Source organism: Trematomus bernacchii, unplaced genomic scaffold, assembly GCF_902827165.1.
Source record: "Trematomus bernacchii unplaced genomic scaffold, fTreBer1.1, whole genome shotgun sequence".
NCBI classification, from domain to species: domain Eukaryota; kingdom Metazoa; phylum Chordata; class Actinopteri; order Perciformes; family Nototheniidae; genus Trematomus; species Trematomus bernacchii.
Window position 1 is genome coordinate 19,618,102 of NW_022988043.1, and position 16,856 is coordinate 19,634,957.

General features: G+C 47.2%; 2 protein-coding genes across 4 annotated transcripts in view; both read right to left on the minus strand.

The window, feature by feature from the left end:
* LOC117472605 lies at positions 1–12,437 on the minus strand. Its single transcript, XM_034117900.1, is given in 4 exon segments — positions 1–1,040; positions 1,043–1,814; positions 11,005–11,665; positions 11,710–12,437. Coding segments are annotated over 4 exon segments (3,201 nt in total).
* Positions 12,438–12,837: 400 nt separating this feature from the next.
* rusc2 (RUN and SH3 domain containing 2) overlaps positions 12,838–16,856 on the minus strand; it is a 47,383-nt gene continuing 43,364 nt past the window's right edge. For all 3 annotated transcript variants that reach the window (XM_034117932.1, XM_034117934.1, XM_034117933.1), the window contains 2 exons: positions 16,385–16,549; positions 12,838–15,756 (listed from right to left, as the gene is read on the minus strand). In XM_034117932.1, coding sequence (XP_033973823.1) covers positions 15,549–15,756; positions 16,385–16,549 — 373 coding nt within the window. In that variant the 3' untranslated portion in view covers positions 12,838–15,548. The remainder of the gene's footprint in view (positions 15,757–16,384; positions 16,550–16,856) is intronic.

Genomic DNA, 16,856 nt, shown 5'->3' on the forward strand with positions numbered 1-16,856 from the left:
TCACCCATAAACAAAGTCAGCGTGGCGGGGAGGAACGACAGGTCGACCCCCACGACTCCTGAGCACGGGAGCCGGAAAAACGACCTCTGCATTGGCGGCCTCCGGAAGAGGCGAGACCGGAACAACGGGTCTCAAATCAGTGACAGGGATCAAGGCCGGCAGGCGCCCCCGTTGCAGAGGTCGTGCCAGCACCACCGGCTGGCCCAAATCCAAATGGGCCGCCTTCACCCGGTCCACCGAGACGTGCTCGGCCTTACCACCCAGGTCGACCACAAGGTGTTTGTCCCCGTGTTCCAAAACCCGGAAAGGTCCATCGTAAGGAGGCCGTAGGGGACCCCTGTGCGCATCGTGCCGGATGAAGACGTGCTCTGCCGAGCGGAGATCCGCGGGAACCCGGGACACCTGGGTACCATGTTGAGCAGTAGGAATCAGAGCAAAAATCTCAGCGGCGTCTTGCAGGCAAACCCGCTGCGCCGACGCCGACCAGGGAGCCGATGCGTTAGGGAGGAAATCCCCTGGAACCCTCAGCGGCTGACCGTAGACCATCTCAGCCGTGGAACACTGCAGGTCTTCCTTAGGCGCGGTCCTCAGGCCCAGCATTACCCAAGGCAGCTTGTCAACCCAATTGCCGTCCTTCAGGCCGGCTCTGAGTGCTGCCTTCATGGAGCGATGGAAACGTTCACAGAGGCCGTTAGCCTGAGGGTGATAAGCGGTTGTCCTGTGAAGCTTAACTCCCAAACCACACGCCACGGCGTTCCAGAGCTCAGACGTGAACTGCGAACCCCGGTCCGAGGAAATGTCGGACGGGGTGCCAAACCGACATACCCACAGGTCGTGCACCGCCTCAAAAACGGAGCGCCTCCAACTGGCGGGAACGACTGGCCGTGGCAGGCCTGTGGAGACGTCGCACAGGAGAGTAACGCCCGCGTCACCGAAAACTACGTCTTCCAAGCGCAGCCCCAAGCTATCCTCCTTCAGGGCCTGTACGCCGGGGTCCGTGACCTGGTCCGTCGCCATGCGGGTATAGTCCAGGCCCAACTGGACGGCCCGATGACGACCCTGGAGAGGCAATCTGCGACCAGGTTCGATTTGCCAGCCACGTGTTTAATGTCTGTGGTGAACTCCGAGATGTAAGACAGCTGCCGCTGCTGACGTGCAGACCAAGGCTCCGCCACTTTTGACATGGCGAACGTGAGCGGCTTGTGGTCGACAAACGCCGTAAATTCACGGCCATCCAGTAAAAAACAGAAGTGCCGCACGGCCAGCCAGAGTCCAAGGAGCTCTCGGTCAAAGGCGCTGTACCTGCATTCCCTGGGCGTCAGCTGACGGCTGAAAAAGGCAAGTGGCTGCCAAGCGCCCTCCACCCACTGCTCGTGCACCGCACCAACGGCGTAGTCCGATGCGTCTGTGGTAATGGAGATGGGAGCCGTGGATGATGGGTGCGCCAACAGGGCCGCCTGAGCCAACGCAGTCTTGACCTCCGTAAAAGCAACCTCAGCTTCCGCCGTCCAGTCGATCGCCTGGATGGGGGTCTTACCCTTCAAAGCCTCATACAGCGGCCGCATAATGTGGGCGGCCCGGGCGATGAAACGGTGGTAGAAAGTCACCATCCCCAGGAACTCACGGAGCGACCGGGCTGTGAGCGGGCGAGGAAACGCCGCAACAGCCTCAACCTTCGCCGGCAGGGGTGCTGCACCGCCTTTGGTGACGCGGTGTCCAAGGAAGTCAATGTCAAACACCCCGAACTGGCACTTTGCAGGGTTGATAATCAACCCGTGTTGGCTGAGCCTCGTGAAACAACACACTCTCACTCCCTAAGGGTCCAGGAGCGACGCTTGGTCAGGGTCCCGTGGCGTCCAGTTGTGACGCGCCGAGGCTCCTTCAGCTTCATAAACGGACGCAAAGAGCTTTCAACTGATTGCAATGTATTCCTATCGGCGTCGCTATTTGACGCTTAGGGAAGCACGGCATTCGTTTGTGTCGGAGGCTGTTAAAGGCAATGTGAGCGTCCATTCTCATTGGATAACGGAGAATTGTACACCCGGAAGTAAGTATTCCCCTTACTGTCGATTGATTTGACAGTGATATCTCCACTACTCATCAACTCAAAAACACCAGATTATCCTTGTTAATTAAACGACATTGATAGGTTTTAGTGTGTGTACAATGCTTTTGTCACGTTTTCCCCTTCAATTCTGAGAAACAAGTCGTTTTCTATGAGTTTTGGATGGCCGAAGACATTACATTACCCACAATCCTCTGTAGCAACCATAGACTGTATACAAAAATTAAATAATACATTATTCCGAGTGTGCTTGCTTTTCTCTTCAAAAACACCAGATTATCCTTGTTAATTAAACGACATTGATAGGTTTTAGTCTGTGTACAATGCTTTTGTCACGTTTTCCCCTTCAATTCTGAGAAACAAGTCGTTTTCTATGAGTTTTGGATGGCCGAAGACATTACATTACCCACAATCCTCTGTAGCAACCATAGACTGTATAAAACAATTACATAATACATTATTCCGAGTGTGCTTGCTTTACTTTTTGAAAGTCATCACATAACGGCATTGTAATACACGTTTCGGCTGCATTAAATATGACATATCTGCCGTAGTTAACTCTGCCCTGATGACAAGACTTCTAGACAAACAGGAACTGCCGCCAAAACTGAAAACTTGACGTGGATCTTAAATATATAAGCAATTAAACATCTTACATTTCTTTTCACACAATACGTCTCCTTGCAGTATCAACACTAATTCGGCTGACTTTTATATTTGATCCAATTGGTAGATAGGCTGTATTTACGCCATAACGGTGCACAGCTGATAGAAAGGGACACCTACTGGTTAAAGCACGTTTATTGCATTTTATAATTTTATTATTAGATATTAATAGGAGGATGTGCAAAACAGACAAACTAATAAGGCTTTATTTAAACATTAAAGAATACTTTAGGTTAAGGTCTTCTTTTGAATAAGAAAAAAGCTTTGGGGGTATAGAAGATGAATATGGAGGGATGAAACCCTCTTTGATGGTCACACATGCAGAGCACACAGCACACACAGTGAAATTTGTATCTTGTGGTGCCGAGAGACGGGAGTCGGAGGCGGGGTATCAAAAGAACAAGCTAGACTTTTATTTAGCATCTGAACTCACATGTAAACAACTTCATGCGAAGACCGGCGGAAACAGAAAGTCCGGTTCACTAAAATGTCCGTGCGGAACAATACCCCAACCCATAGATCTGTGGGTGGATAATGTCAATCACCACACAAGCCCCCCCAGAATTCACCCATAGTCAAAATCCTCGTGCCTGGGAGGAAGTACCACCCGACCCCGGCGCGTACGGACCACAGGGGCCGAGGAGGGCGGGGCCGCAGGCGAGGGCAGGGGCAGGGGCGCCAACGAGGGCGAGGGCATCCCCACAGGGGGCGGGGGGCGGGCCATGGGAGGGCGGCCCCGACGTGGGGGCAGAGCCAACTCCAACGGCCTGGAAACGTCCACGTGAGCAGGCTTAACCCGATCAACGGACACAGTCTCAGGCCTGCCACCAACGTCCACCACCAGGCTCTTGTCCCCGTGACGTATGACCCTGAACGGACCGTCGTAAGGGGGCCGCAGGGGGCCGCGGTGGGCGTCGTGGCGAATAAAAACGAAATCCGCTGACCGTAATCCGGGGGACACCCGGAAAGCTGGGCTGCTGTGCTGCGACGTGGGGACGGGCGCGAATGTCCCGGCGGTCTCCAGCAGGGAGGAGCGCTGCCCGGCCGCAGACCAGGGCACAGTGGCGGTGGGAATGAATTCCCCGGGGACCCGTAGCGTCTGGCCATAAACGAGCTCCGCCGACGAGGACTGCAGGTCTTCTTTGGGGGCACACCTGAGGCCGAGCATAACCCATGGGAGCTTATCCACCCAGTTGCCGTCTGTCAAGCCGGCACGCAGCGACGCCTTCATGGATCGGTGAAACCGCTCACACAATCCGTTAGCCTGGGGGTGATAAGCGGTGGTGCGGTGCAGCTTGACCCCCAAACCCACAGCAACAGTGTTCCACAGCTCCGAGGTGAACTGAGAACCGCGGTCAGAGGAGAGGTCAGACGGGGTCCCGAAGCGCGCCACCCACGTGCCGATGAAAGCGCGGGCGACGTCGGAAGCTGACGTTGAGGTGAGGGGAACGGCCTCGGGCCAGCGGGTCGTCCTGTCCACCATCGTAAACAGGTAGGTGAAACCGAGAGAGGGGGGAAGCGGACCTGCGAGGTCGACATTGACAAATGTCAATGTGATAAAGCCCACCGTCCGGGTCGCAGTGGAGCTCCCCAGCGCCGAAACGACGTGAAAATAGCGCGCTGCGTCATCAGTAACTCCGCGGAGGGCGAACTGAGCCTCCGCCTGAGTGAACCATGCAGCCGCAGATGTCTCCCAAAACTCCGGCAGTTTTGAAAAAAACGGCGTTATTTGCCATGTTCGGAACAGTCTCGGATCCTTCAACGAGACTTACGTAGGGGTCACCAATGTGGTGCCGAGAGACGGGAGTCGGAGGCGGGGTATCAAAAGAACAAGATAGACTTTTATTTAGCATCTGAACTCACATGTAAACAACTTCATGCGAAGACCGGCGGAAACAGAAAGTCCGGTTCACTAAAATGTCCGTGCGGAACAATACCCCAACCCATAGATCTGTGGGTGGATAATGTCAATCACCACACAAGCCCCCCCAGAATTCACCCATAGTCAAAATCCTCGTGCCTGGGAGGAAGTACCACCCGACCCCGGCGCGTACGGACCACAGGGGCCGAGGAGGGCGGGGCCGCAGGCGAGGGCAGGGGCAGGGGCGCCAACGAGGGCGAGGGCATCCCCACAGGGGGCGGGGGGCGGGCCATGGGAGGGCGGCCCCGACGTGGGGGCAGAGCCAACTCCAACGGCCTGGAAACGTCCACGTGAGCAGGCTTAACCCGATCAACGGACACAGTCTCAGGCCTGCCACCAACGTCCACCACCAGGCTCTTGTCCCCGTGACGTATGACCCTGAACGGACCGTCGTAAGGGGGCCGCAGGGGGCCGCGGTGGGCGTCGTGGCGAATAAAAACGAAATCCGCTGACCGTAATCCGGGGGACACCCGGAAAGCTGGGCTGCTGTGCTGCGACGTGGGGACGGGCGCGAATGTCCCGGCGGTCCTCCAGCAGGGAGGAGCGCTGCCCGGCCGCAGACCAGGGCACAGTGGCGGTGGGAATGAATTCCCCGGGGACCCGTAGCGTCTGGCCATAAACGAGCTCCGCCGACGAGGACTGCAGGTCTTCTTTGGGGGCACACCTGAGGCCGAGCATAACCCATGGGAGCTTATCCACCCAGTTGCCGTCTGTCAAGCCGGCACGCAGCGACGCCTTCATGGATCGGTGAAACCGCTCACACAATCCGTTAGCCTGGGGGTGATAAGCGGTGGTGCGGTGCAGCTTGACCCCCAAACCCACAGCAACAGCGTTCCACAGCTCCGAGGTGAACTGAGAACCGCGGTCAGAGGAGAGGTCAGACGGGGTCCCGAAGCGCGCCACCCACGTGCCGATGAAAGCGCGGGCGACGTCGGAAGCTGACGTTGAGGTGAGGGGAACGGCCTCGGGCCAGCGGGTCGTCCTGTCCACCATCGTAAACAGGTAGGTGAAACCGAGAGAGGGGGGAAGCGGACCTGCGAGGTCGACATTGACAAATGTCAATGTGATAAAGCCCACCGTCCGGGTCGCAGTGGAGCTCCCCAGCGCCGAAACGACGTGAAAATAGCGCGCTGCGTCATCAGTAACTCCGCGGAGGGCGAACTGAGCCTCCGCCTGAGTGAACCATGCAGCCGCAGATGTCTCCCAAAACTCCGGCAGTTTGAAAAAAACGGCGTTATTTGCCATGTTCGGAACAGTCTCGGATCCTTCAACGAGACTTACGTAGGGGTCACCAATGTGGTGCCGAGAGACGGGAGTCGGAGGCGGGGTATCAAAAGAACAAGATAGACTTTTATTTAGCATCTGAACTCACATGTAAACAACTTCATGCCCGGGAAGCGAAGACCGGCGGAAACAGAAAGTCCGGTTCACTAAAATGTCCGTGCGGAACAATACCCCAACCCATAGATCTGTGGGTGGATAATGTCAATCACCACAATCTACAGATAAATATTAAGCCTGACAAAGTACTTAACGTCTAATATATTGCTTTCCTGCCATGTTAACTATGTTTAAGCACTTATTTTAACTGATATTATACATATGTATTATACTCTTATAAGATGTATGTAGATAGTATAAGAAATATGACAATGTAATGGTGGAGGCAGTGGCGGCCGGTCCATAGGGGCGCCGCCCCACCTCTTCCCATATTAAAAAATAAAAATAAAAATAAAAATAAAAATAAAAAATATATTTAAAAAAATATATATATTTTTATTTTTATTTTTAATGAACAAGGTAAATATTATATAATTGGTATCAGTAAAATGTATAATCTACAATAAAATCTCGTTTAAAATTGTGTTACGATGTCTAAAGTTACTGATAAGTCACATGTTTCCTGCCTGGCCTTGCCCGTGTACCTTCTCTCGTCTGGGCGCTAAGAGAGGAGCCCTCAACCAGTGCAGCAGCAGCCACTAGCAACTGACTGTTGCTATCTGTAACGTGTAAACTATGCCGCGAAAACATAATTTCAGCCAATCAGCGTCGTCAAATATGATGGTCACAGGGCTCCTACGTGAGCGCCCGGTGCAGTCAAGCCCCCAGGAAGTGCGCCGGACTCTGATGAAAATATTCGTGCTGGCCAAACGGCGGTACTACACTTCCTTTTGGTTGCCAGGCCCGGAAACACTTTTTCCCATTGACTTACATGGGGAAAGAGTGGTCTGTAAATCGTTGGATAATTTTTTTTAAACTAAATAAACTACCCAGTATGAACACTTGTATAGCCCTTATTAAAAACATTCGTTCCTCAAGTTGTAAAAATGTGCTAATAACGTTATTCTGAGAGTTATTTCCCTCTGCATTATGAACGCGCATCTAACCCACGGGACCGCGCCGCCCGGCACGTTCATGTTACGTGTTCAGCACTAGTACATGCGTTTATCTTTACCCATGGATGTACAACAAGAACGGACCCATATCGCCTTACTGCAAGCCCACGGAGCTGTAATAATGGATATATTGCACATGTTTGCTGTAATTCATCATTTGTAAAATATTATACTACATGGGCTGTATGATTAAATCTTGTACCGTAAATGTTGTATTAAATAAAGTTAATATTACCGACGTAGATTAACGTCACTGTAGCTTCTTATTGCACTAAGAAGCTTATTGCACTGTATATATATACACGTATATATATATATACAGTGCAATAATTCTTTCATGCTAAATGAAGCTCTGTTGCTTGGATATCACTAGATCCTGTTACAGCGTAATATAAAAGTACATAACGATTGATGTGTAAATTAGCATAATTACTAGCTAACCGCTAGCTGCTAACTGCTGCCTCGTTAATATCAAATCTATCATAATAACAAACCATTACCATGCTGTCATGAACGTGCGGTGCTGTTATGTGTATGCAAATTGACGTGCTTGATGTGAACGAGCATTTTGGGGGGCATGGTTAAAGTTGCGCATGCGCTATGAGCGCACATACGGGTACTTCTCAGGCATGCCGGGTAATCTGTGACGTTTCGCTCTCTCAAAAGTTGGGCCATTTTATCATCATGCGCGAATGAGCAACTCTCATAGGAATGAATGAGGCCCCGCCTCCCACGCTGTATCCAGTTCTTATAGAGTGGCGAAGTCCCTCCCCTTCCGGTGGACCTCCATGGGACCTTATTTCGGAAAAATTATGTATTGAAGTCAATGGAGAGAGAAAGATTATCTTTCGATCCCGTTTGAATTGTGCCACGAATTACACATATGTTGTTTGTCAATTTAAAAGATAATTTTGCAAGTCAAAAAAAAAAAATGTGTCGTAAAACTGTGAAGTAACACATTTGTTTGTGTGAAACGCTCAATGAACTACATCTCTGGTCTCGCACAACAACACACGTCACCAAGATGGCCGTCAGTACTGTCTTGTCAACACAACGATTGACTACTCACTATCACCACAATGAAACACGTCCTGAAGAATGTCATGCAAAGCTGCCTGCCTGCCTTCCTTTGATTCTCTCTGAACTGCCTGGTCGTTTTAATGTTTAATGTCAACCATTTGTGCAGATAGCATGAAGTAGAGAAGATCGCTAGCGTTAGCGTTAGCATTTCTCCCCCGGGCTTAAATTGTGTATTATAGAATGATCACACCGGTGACAGTATTCTTCAAAGGGTTCACGAAATATGACTACTACTCTTACTGTTTAACATTGTGGGTTACTTCATGTTACTTCATGTTAAGGCTAATAAAAATGACAAGGCTGTAATGCTAACTAACGTGCTAGCTACTAGCTAGCTTGATCCACACACTCCTCTTTCATCAGACGGGAAGCAAAAGAACGAGCAAGACCCATTGCTGGTATAATAACAACCTGGTACTAAGCACACAGGCATCTTGTGAAAGTTATCTTATCTTAGCCAGCACCATATAGATAGATTCTATCTATATGGCGCTGATCGTATATATACGGTATTATACGTATATCGTAGTGTCTCAATTGTGACATCACTTGGGATTTGTAGTCTTTCTAGTTACGTATTTTTCATAGTCTTATATTTCAACAGTTTTACGACAAACTGTGACTTTTTTGACATGGAAATGATTTTTTAAGATTGACAAACATCATATGTGTAATTCATGGCACAATTCAAACGGGATCGAAAGATAAGTTTTCTCTCCTCATTGACTTCAATGCATAATTTTTCCGAAATAAGGTCCCATTACCCGGAAGTAAGTGGGCGTGACTTCGCCACTCTATTATACATCCATGGGTGCAGTCTGTGAGTTGTTTGGACTGGTATCCAAGGAGACAAAACAGGAAGCTGTCATACACTCTGGAAGCTACCATTAGCAGCTAATGAAAACTCCGTTTTTGACATAAAAATGGAATTATGGATCATCAATCATTTTTCAAAGTGACAGACACATTGGATTAACCTATGGATTAACCTTCAGCTGCGTTTTTCTCGTTTTTGATCAGAATTGTTATTCTGCAAAAGGTGAGCATATCTCCATGTTTTTCTACCTAAAGCTACGTCGTGTGATGTCTGTATTTGCTTCCCCTGTCGCGAGTTCTGATCGCTCAGTGATGATACTTATATTTCTAGAATATGTAGAATCTCAGTTTGTAAGCTTGTTTGTGCATATCCGATAAGTATATCGATTGATTTATACCTAGAGTGCGTTAGCATTTTTTCGCTCAGGGCTCATTTAGACGCTTCTTGTGAGACTTGTGTTTTGTTTCGGTAAACATGGTTCATATCATCAGTTAGATGCGTTTCCTCTGAGTAGGACACATGAATAGTTTATTACATTTTAAGAAGCCCTGAGACACAGTTTCGTGAGAAAAAAAACGGGGGGAAAAAGCCCCTTAACAGGTTAAATGGGAATTAAATCAGTGTTCCCAAAGCCCCGGTGTTCTGCAGTTTGTGTGGGCCTACTGTACTGTTGCACAGTTTATGCTGTAGAAACTATGTCCAGGACAAGGTGTTTGGAAGTTTTGGAAGATTCATAGCTAACCACACTGAAGTTATGGAGGTATTGATCAGTCTTCTCATATTTTTAAGCCTCAAATTGTCCTTCTCCACCCCTCTAACATCACCAGAAGTCATGATTTAAGGGGTCTTTTCTCAAAAAAATTACCGGGGGAGCATCCCCCCGGACCCCTCTAGTATTGTTTGATCACCATTTCCACAGCCCCACCTAAAATATTTACACACAGGTACACACATATTGATAGATGTCTTGTAATGCACTGTTGAGGAACCTGCGACCCGAAGTTTTTCATTCATTGCATAACTACACCGTAGTTGTGTATAATATGATATGTCAATAAACCTTAGAAAATCTTGAAATCTTGAAAGGGATGTGCAAAATAGTCATTATATACAGTCTTTAATGTCAATAAACCTTAGAAAATCTTGAAATCTTGAATGGGATGTGCAAAATAGTCATTATATACAGTCTTTAATTAACTATTAGTAGAGAATAACGACGAGTAAAGAATATACTTTATAGGGATCCTATTAATATCTAATAATACAATTATAAAATGCAATAACGTGCTTTAACCAGTAGGTGTCCCTTTCTATCAGCTGTGCACCGTTATGGTGTAAATACAGCCTATCTACAAATTGGATCAAATATAAAAGTCAGCCGAATTAGTGTTGACAATGCAAAGAGACGTATTGTGTGAAAAGAAATGTAAGATGTTGTTTAATTGCTTATATATTTAAGATCCACGTCAAGTTTTCAGTTTTGGCGGCAATTCCTGTTTGTCTAGAAGTCTTGTCATCAGGGCAGAGTTAACTACGGCAGATATGTCATATTTAATGCAGCCGAAACGTGTATTACAATACCGTTATGTGATGACTTTCAAAGAGAAAAGCAAGCACACTCGGAATAATGTATTATTTAATTTTTGTATACAGTCTATGGTTGCTACAGAGGATTGTGGGTAATGTAATGTCTTCGGCCATCCAAAACTCATAGAAAACGACTTGTTTCTCAGAATTGAAGGGGAAAACATGACAAAAGCATTGTACACACACTAAAACCTATCAATGTCGTTTAATTAACAAGGATAATCTGGTGTTTTTGAGTTGATGAGTAGTGGAGATATCACTGTCAAATCAATCGACAGTAAGGGGAATACTTACTTCCGGGTGTACAATTCTCCGTTATCCAATGGGAATGGACGCTCACATTGCCTTTAACAGCCTCCGACACAAACGAATGCCGTGCTTCCCTAAGCGTCAAATACCGACGCCGACGGGACCCTGACCAAGCGTCGCTCCTGGACGCTTAGGGAGTGAGAGTGTGTTGCGTGAAAAGGGCTCGGAGGTGGGACAGGTGCTCTTCCACCGAAGCGCTGGCTACGAGTATGTCGTCCAGGTAGACGAACACAAACGGTAAGTCCCGCAGCACCGAATCCATCAGGTGTTGGAACGTTTGAGCGGCATTCTTGAGCCCAAAAGGCATCCGCAGGAACTCGAAAAGTCCAAACGGCGTTATCACTGCCGTCTTGGCAACGTCCAGGGGATGCATGGGCACCTGGTGGTAACCACGCACCAGGTCCACTTTAGAAAACACCAGCGTACCGGCCAGATATGCAGAAAAGTCCTGAATGTGCAGCACCGGGTAGCGGTCAGGTGTCGTGGCGTCGTTGAGGCGGCGGTAATCCCCACATGGGCGCCAACCACCGTTCGGCTTGGGAACGACGTGCAGAGGAGAGGCCCAAGGACTGTCAGACCGGCGGACGATACCCAGGCGTTCCATGGTCGAAAACTCCACCCTCTCTACTGCAAGCTTAGAAGGGTTCAACCGCCAGGCCCTGGCGTAGACTGGGGGACCTTCAGTGGTGACGTGGTGCTCCACCCCATGCTTGGTGGTGAGCGCAGAGAAGGTGGGCAGCGTCAGGTCTGAAAATTCAGCCAACAGCCTGAGAAAAGTGTCCGCCCCCGACAGCGAGCCCGACAGCGAGCCCGACAGCCGCCGCCTTGCCTACGCCGCCTTGCCTACGCCGCCTTGCCAAGCGTACACACGAGGGAGGAAAACGTCAAGGCATCAACCAAGCGTTTATTTTTAACGTCCATCAGGAGTCCGTGAGCACATAAAAAATCTGCCCCGAGGAGGGGAAAATAAATGTCTGCCGTCACAAAATCCCAGTTGAACCGCTGTCCTCCAATACACAAACACATAGGCCTCACGCCGTACGTGCGAATGGGGCCGCCATTAGCCGTCGTCAACCGCGGTCCGTGTCCCCCACGAGCGACGTCTTCCCTCGACGCAGGAACCACACTCCGTTGATCGCCCGTGTCACACAGAAACAAGCTTCCCGAGACTCTGTCGCTAACGAAGAGAAGCCTGCTCGTGTCGCCAACGCTCAGGGCCACTACTGAGCGCCGGCTCCCCCGTTTCCCGGAGGTTTGTAACTGCAGGGAGCGATACACTTCTTTGCTCTGGCCCCCGAACCGCGCGTGGTAAGAACACTCTCCTGTGTCTCCACGCCGGCTTGGCACCGTCGCGTCCAGCCTCCCCCAAGCCTTCTTAACTGTTGAGGGGGCGCTGAGCGTCACAGCTAGCGCCTCTGCACCGGACTGCTGGGTAGCCAGGAAAAAAAGGTCGGCCTCTTCAGCCAAGGCGCGGGGCTCCGTAATGGACGTGTTGGCTAGCGCCGTCTGAACCCGGGAAGGCAAGTGGCGCAGGAACGTCTCCATAAACAAAATTCGGGGATCTTCCCCCCCTAGCAGATTCAGCATTTTCTCCATGAGCTGAGATGGTTTGCTGTCTCCTAGGCCTTGAATGTTAAGAATCTGGCGGGCCCTCTCCTAAGCAGATAAGCTAAATGTCTTAAGGAGAAGGGCCTTAATCACCTCATATTTGCCATGGTGTGGGGGGTCTGCGATAAATCCCACCAACCTGGATGACGTGGAGCTTCCCAGCGCTGCTACCACGTGGAAATATTTCAAGTCCCCGTCACGGACTTGTCGGCAGGCAAAGTGTGCCTCCACGTGTGCGAACCACGCCGCAGCAGCATGCTCCCAAAACTCGGCAGTTTAACAAAAACATCGCGATCAGCCATGTTCATTAAGTCTTCGGAAACTTTCACGAAAACGTCAGGGTCACCAGTGTAGAGCCGATGAAAGGGAGTCAGAGGCGGTGTGTTCAGTATGGAACTCCACAATTTATTATCCATTAATAATCAAGACAAGGTAAGTACACTTGCTGCTCTGTATGTCAAGCTAGCATGAATGACACCAAACCCCGGTACCCTCACTAACGGGTCCGGGTTGCAACACAATAATCTCAACGGTGAATTATGTCCCATAACGTGTCACCACAGTTTAAACATTAACTATTTTCAATGTATGTTCTTGCTGCATTACATGGGCCTACTCATATTTGAACAACTTCATGTCGATTGTTAGTTAGCCACCATGCTAACAGCATTGATAATTATGATGCTGTCATCACTTTATTAGATATATATTATCAATCTGTTTCTTGCTAATGGTAACGTTAATGAGAACACATCTATTAAAAATTAATATATGAAGCCAGTCCACTATGTAACAGCTGAAGAGCTAACGTTAGCTAGCTGGAGAGCTACTGTAACGTTAGCTAGCTGTCTTCATGTACTTCAACTTCATTCTTGTGCTGCAACATCAGAACAAATGCAAATTGTGAACATTTGAGGGAGAGCTGTGTGTTTTTGTTTATTAAGAAATACATTTTTAATCAACACAAATAGAAGTGTGCAAATTGGCACACTATGCGTTCTTCTCAATTCACATTCAAGTTTGCAGTTATTTTAAGTGTCCTAGAAAAGAGATATTCTGACCAATGAAAGGATTGTGTTTTACAAAAAAATAAGCTTGAAATCGTTCTACAGATGTTCTGGTAATCCACTATTTCTTTAATGCAGCAAACTACAAACCTTTTTACAGTCATTTCATCATTCAAGGACAAAAGACAGGAGCCTTTTCAGTTGAGCACTTTGTTATTTAACATCCATATTAGTTTGATAATGTCATATAGCCTGGACAGAGAGAGAGGAGCAGTGTCACTGATGCTGGAGGTATTTACAGGCAGCCAGGGAGGAGAGAGGAAGTAGATAAAAACAACAGAAAGAAAGGAAAATGGCCAGAGACTTATTTCTTTCTTTCTCTCTGCAGAGCACAACAATTTAGCTAAGAAAACGCCAAATAAAAAGTCAATCCGTCTTCACCTCTTTCCCCTGAGCTTCCATGTTTGTTTTTTTTCACTGCTGCGTTTGTTTCCAAGTGAACTCTGAACAGGATGTCAATGAACAGCAAACTGCCTGGAAGAACCCAAAATAATCTTCACACCTTCCAATGTCGGCTGTCATTATGGTTGTTAGCACAGAAGCTAAACATTTATTTAACATAAAATGCATTAACCCAGTAATACCATTCATACATGTAGCTCTAAAGGATTTTATTATACAGTAGGATGCATTTTTTTAGTGCTTAGAATAAGACTGTACAAAAAAAGAACACAAAGAAATGTTAAATGGAACAATTATATCCTATGTAAGTTTTTCAAAAACTACACAAGCATTCATTTATTTAATAAATGTACACTGATTTTTTTTTACCATTTTATATTGTGAAGTATTTGGATTGGGCATCTGTATACACTCACCATCATTTTAGGTGACTTTGTAACCTAAGGCAGCATTTTATTCCTGGGCATTTACCACCATCACAAAATGTGTTGGGGTTTCCCTTTAAACGACACAAAAATATCCCCTCGCTATCATCTCTATACTTTTCTTTCTAAAGAATCTCCTTAGACGTAAATCAGGGGGAAATGTCACTTCATAGCATATACAAAATATAATGTATATTCTCCCTTTTCTTTCCTCAAGCGCTTTAAGGCATAGATAAGATAATTTACCCCTCTTTAAATGCAACGCATAAAACTAATTAGCAATCATTTTCAGGGCTGTATCCCTAACACATTAAAAAAAAGGCCTCCTCAGCAATGCTTTTGCTTTCATTGGACATCCTTCCCTGTCTTTCTGCAGGATGCTCCTCTCTGCTTATTGAAAAATAAATAAATTACCACATGTGGAAGTCATATATGCATTTACAGTATGTACCGTTAGATCGAATGCACTCGGACTGCAGCCACTCGCTCTTCAGAAGTGTCCTTGGATGATGGGGGATTGTGGTGTAACTAGATTGAAGGGATAACGATTTTGTAAGGTCACATGCATTTAAACAATATCAGCCATCAATTCATCACAGCTGTAGTGAGTCTTGTATGGAAATGAAGCTCTATCTATCCCTTTGTCATGATATAGGCTTTGATCAAATAATGTAAAATTAAAAAAACATTACAACTTTTGCCTCCTTTTCTTCTTGGCTTATATGAATAATAATATGGTGAATCTATGCAACTGAAGCAGACACCTTTTTTTTCTTTTACAACCACCTTACCAAAAAAAAGCAAGGATCCACAGGTTTCTACATGAGTGTGGCACAGCGAGGTGAGCGTACAGACAGTACAGCAGAGTGCAGCTAGGCATGTTATATTATCATATATTGTGTATATCTGTGATTAGCCTCTCCTATGATGATTTTGACACCAGACAGTCACGGTTAAGCTAGCTTCACGTCAGAGTGTCTTTGGGTTTTTCTTGTCCAGCTTTTGGTTTATGGATGTATGCATGCATACTTGTCAGGATGTACCCTTGAAGTTTTTCAGCTTGCATGCTTCCCTTGCATGTGTCTGTACATATTTTCTTTTTCAGGAATCACCCCAAATAAATATACAGTTATCCGCGAAAAACAGGTTTTGTTTCATTGGGTGTGTGGCTGTCCAAACATATCGCATTAATTCCTCTCGTTGATTCAGCACCGCCCAAGTCCGGTGGCCTCCTGGCTGTCCTCCATGCTCTTCAGGGTGACATAGATGATGGGGACTAGGCCCTGCATGGAGCCCAGGGAGCACAGCAGCCAGTCTGGGTCAGCCTTGCTCAGGACCCGCAGGATGTCTCCTTTGTTGAAGCTCAGCTGTCCGGGCTCGGTGGCGATGTGGTGACACAGCGCTCGTACTTCACTGAGGGATGACACAGCATGGAGGAAATCTGTTAGACTGGTGACAATCTTTAAAGCAACTTACTACCAAATGGTCCTTTGTTGTAGCTTCTCATTTCTGAGATTTGCTCTGTCTTGTTATCTTATGTGAAAGTTACCTCTACTGTGACATGTTTAAATGCTTTATTGTTCCAAAAAGGTCTTTATTCTTCTCATACTGCCTGTGCTGCAGCACCTCTTTTCACCCTCTGTCTAAAACCAGAGCCCAGTCTGCTGTGATTGGTTAGCTGGCCCGCTCTGTTGTGATTGGTCAACCGCTGAAATATGTCCCGTACCTTAACATATCAAGTACAATGTGTAGGAACGCTAGCCAATACAAGCGCAAACATTTTACGTAGTGATGTCATAATGTAGTGGAAGTAGGCAGGGGGAGGGAAACTCCCTGTGGAATTCGTCCAGGTCTGCCAGGACGCCGCAAGCCTGCATTTACATGCTTTGTGTTTTTTAAACCAGGTCCTTACATTTGAAGAACCGTAATGAATAAATGGGGGTTGATAAGTAGGTTCTTGAAAAGTTGTTTTGTATTACATTTTTCTTATAGCTCTCTCATTAAGTGTGAAAACAGTGCAAGATGTTTATTCTCTGCTCACCATGGAGAATTTTGTCTGGCTTCAGGAGGAGGGGTTGACGTTGGTGGAGGTGGAGGTGAGGATTGTGTGGACGGAGGCTCCGCCTTCTTTCCACTCCCGGCTCCAATCGTCTGAGCTACTAGGTCAAAAACAGATCTGTCCAGAGAAAACCATCCTGATGGAGGCCTGAGAAAAAAAACAATGTGGAAAAATGTAAGTTATTGTATTGATAGCTGAAATAAAGGTTGGTTTTGGTTTAACCAGAAGGCTGATGTTATTCATGTTTTTTATATTATAGGGAACAAATTCCATTAAAAGACTCAAACCAACAAAGGGTTAATCTCGCTCTTAATACTTTCTGTTTTCCCCAAGTCCCTTAGTTTCTAATGAATATATCTCTTAAAACAGAAAAAGAAAATACAGTATGTTTTTTCTTTTTTTTAAAGGCTCAGTGCCTCAAACATTTGAAATTAGTGCATTTTAGTAAGGGACT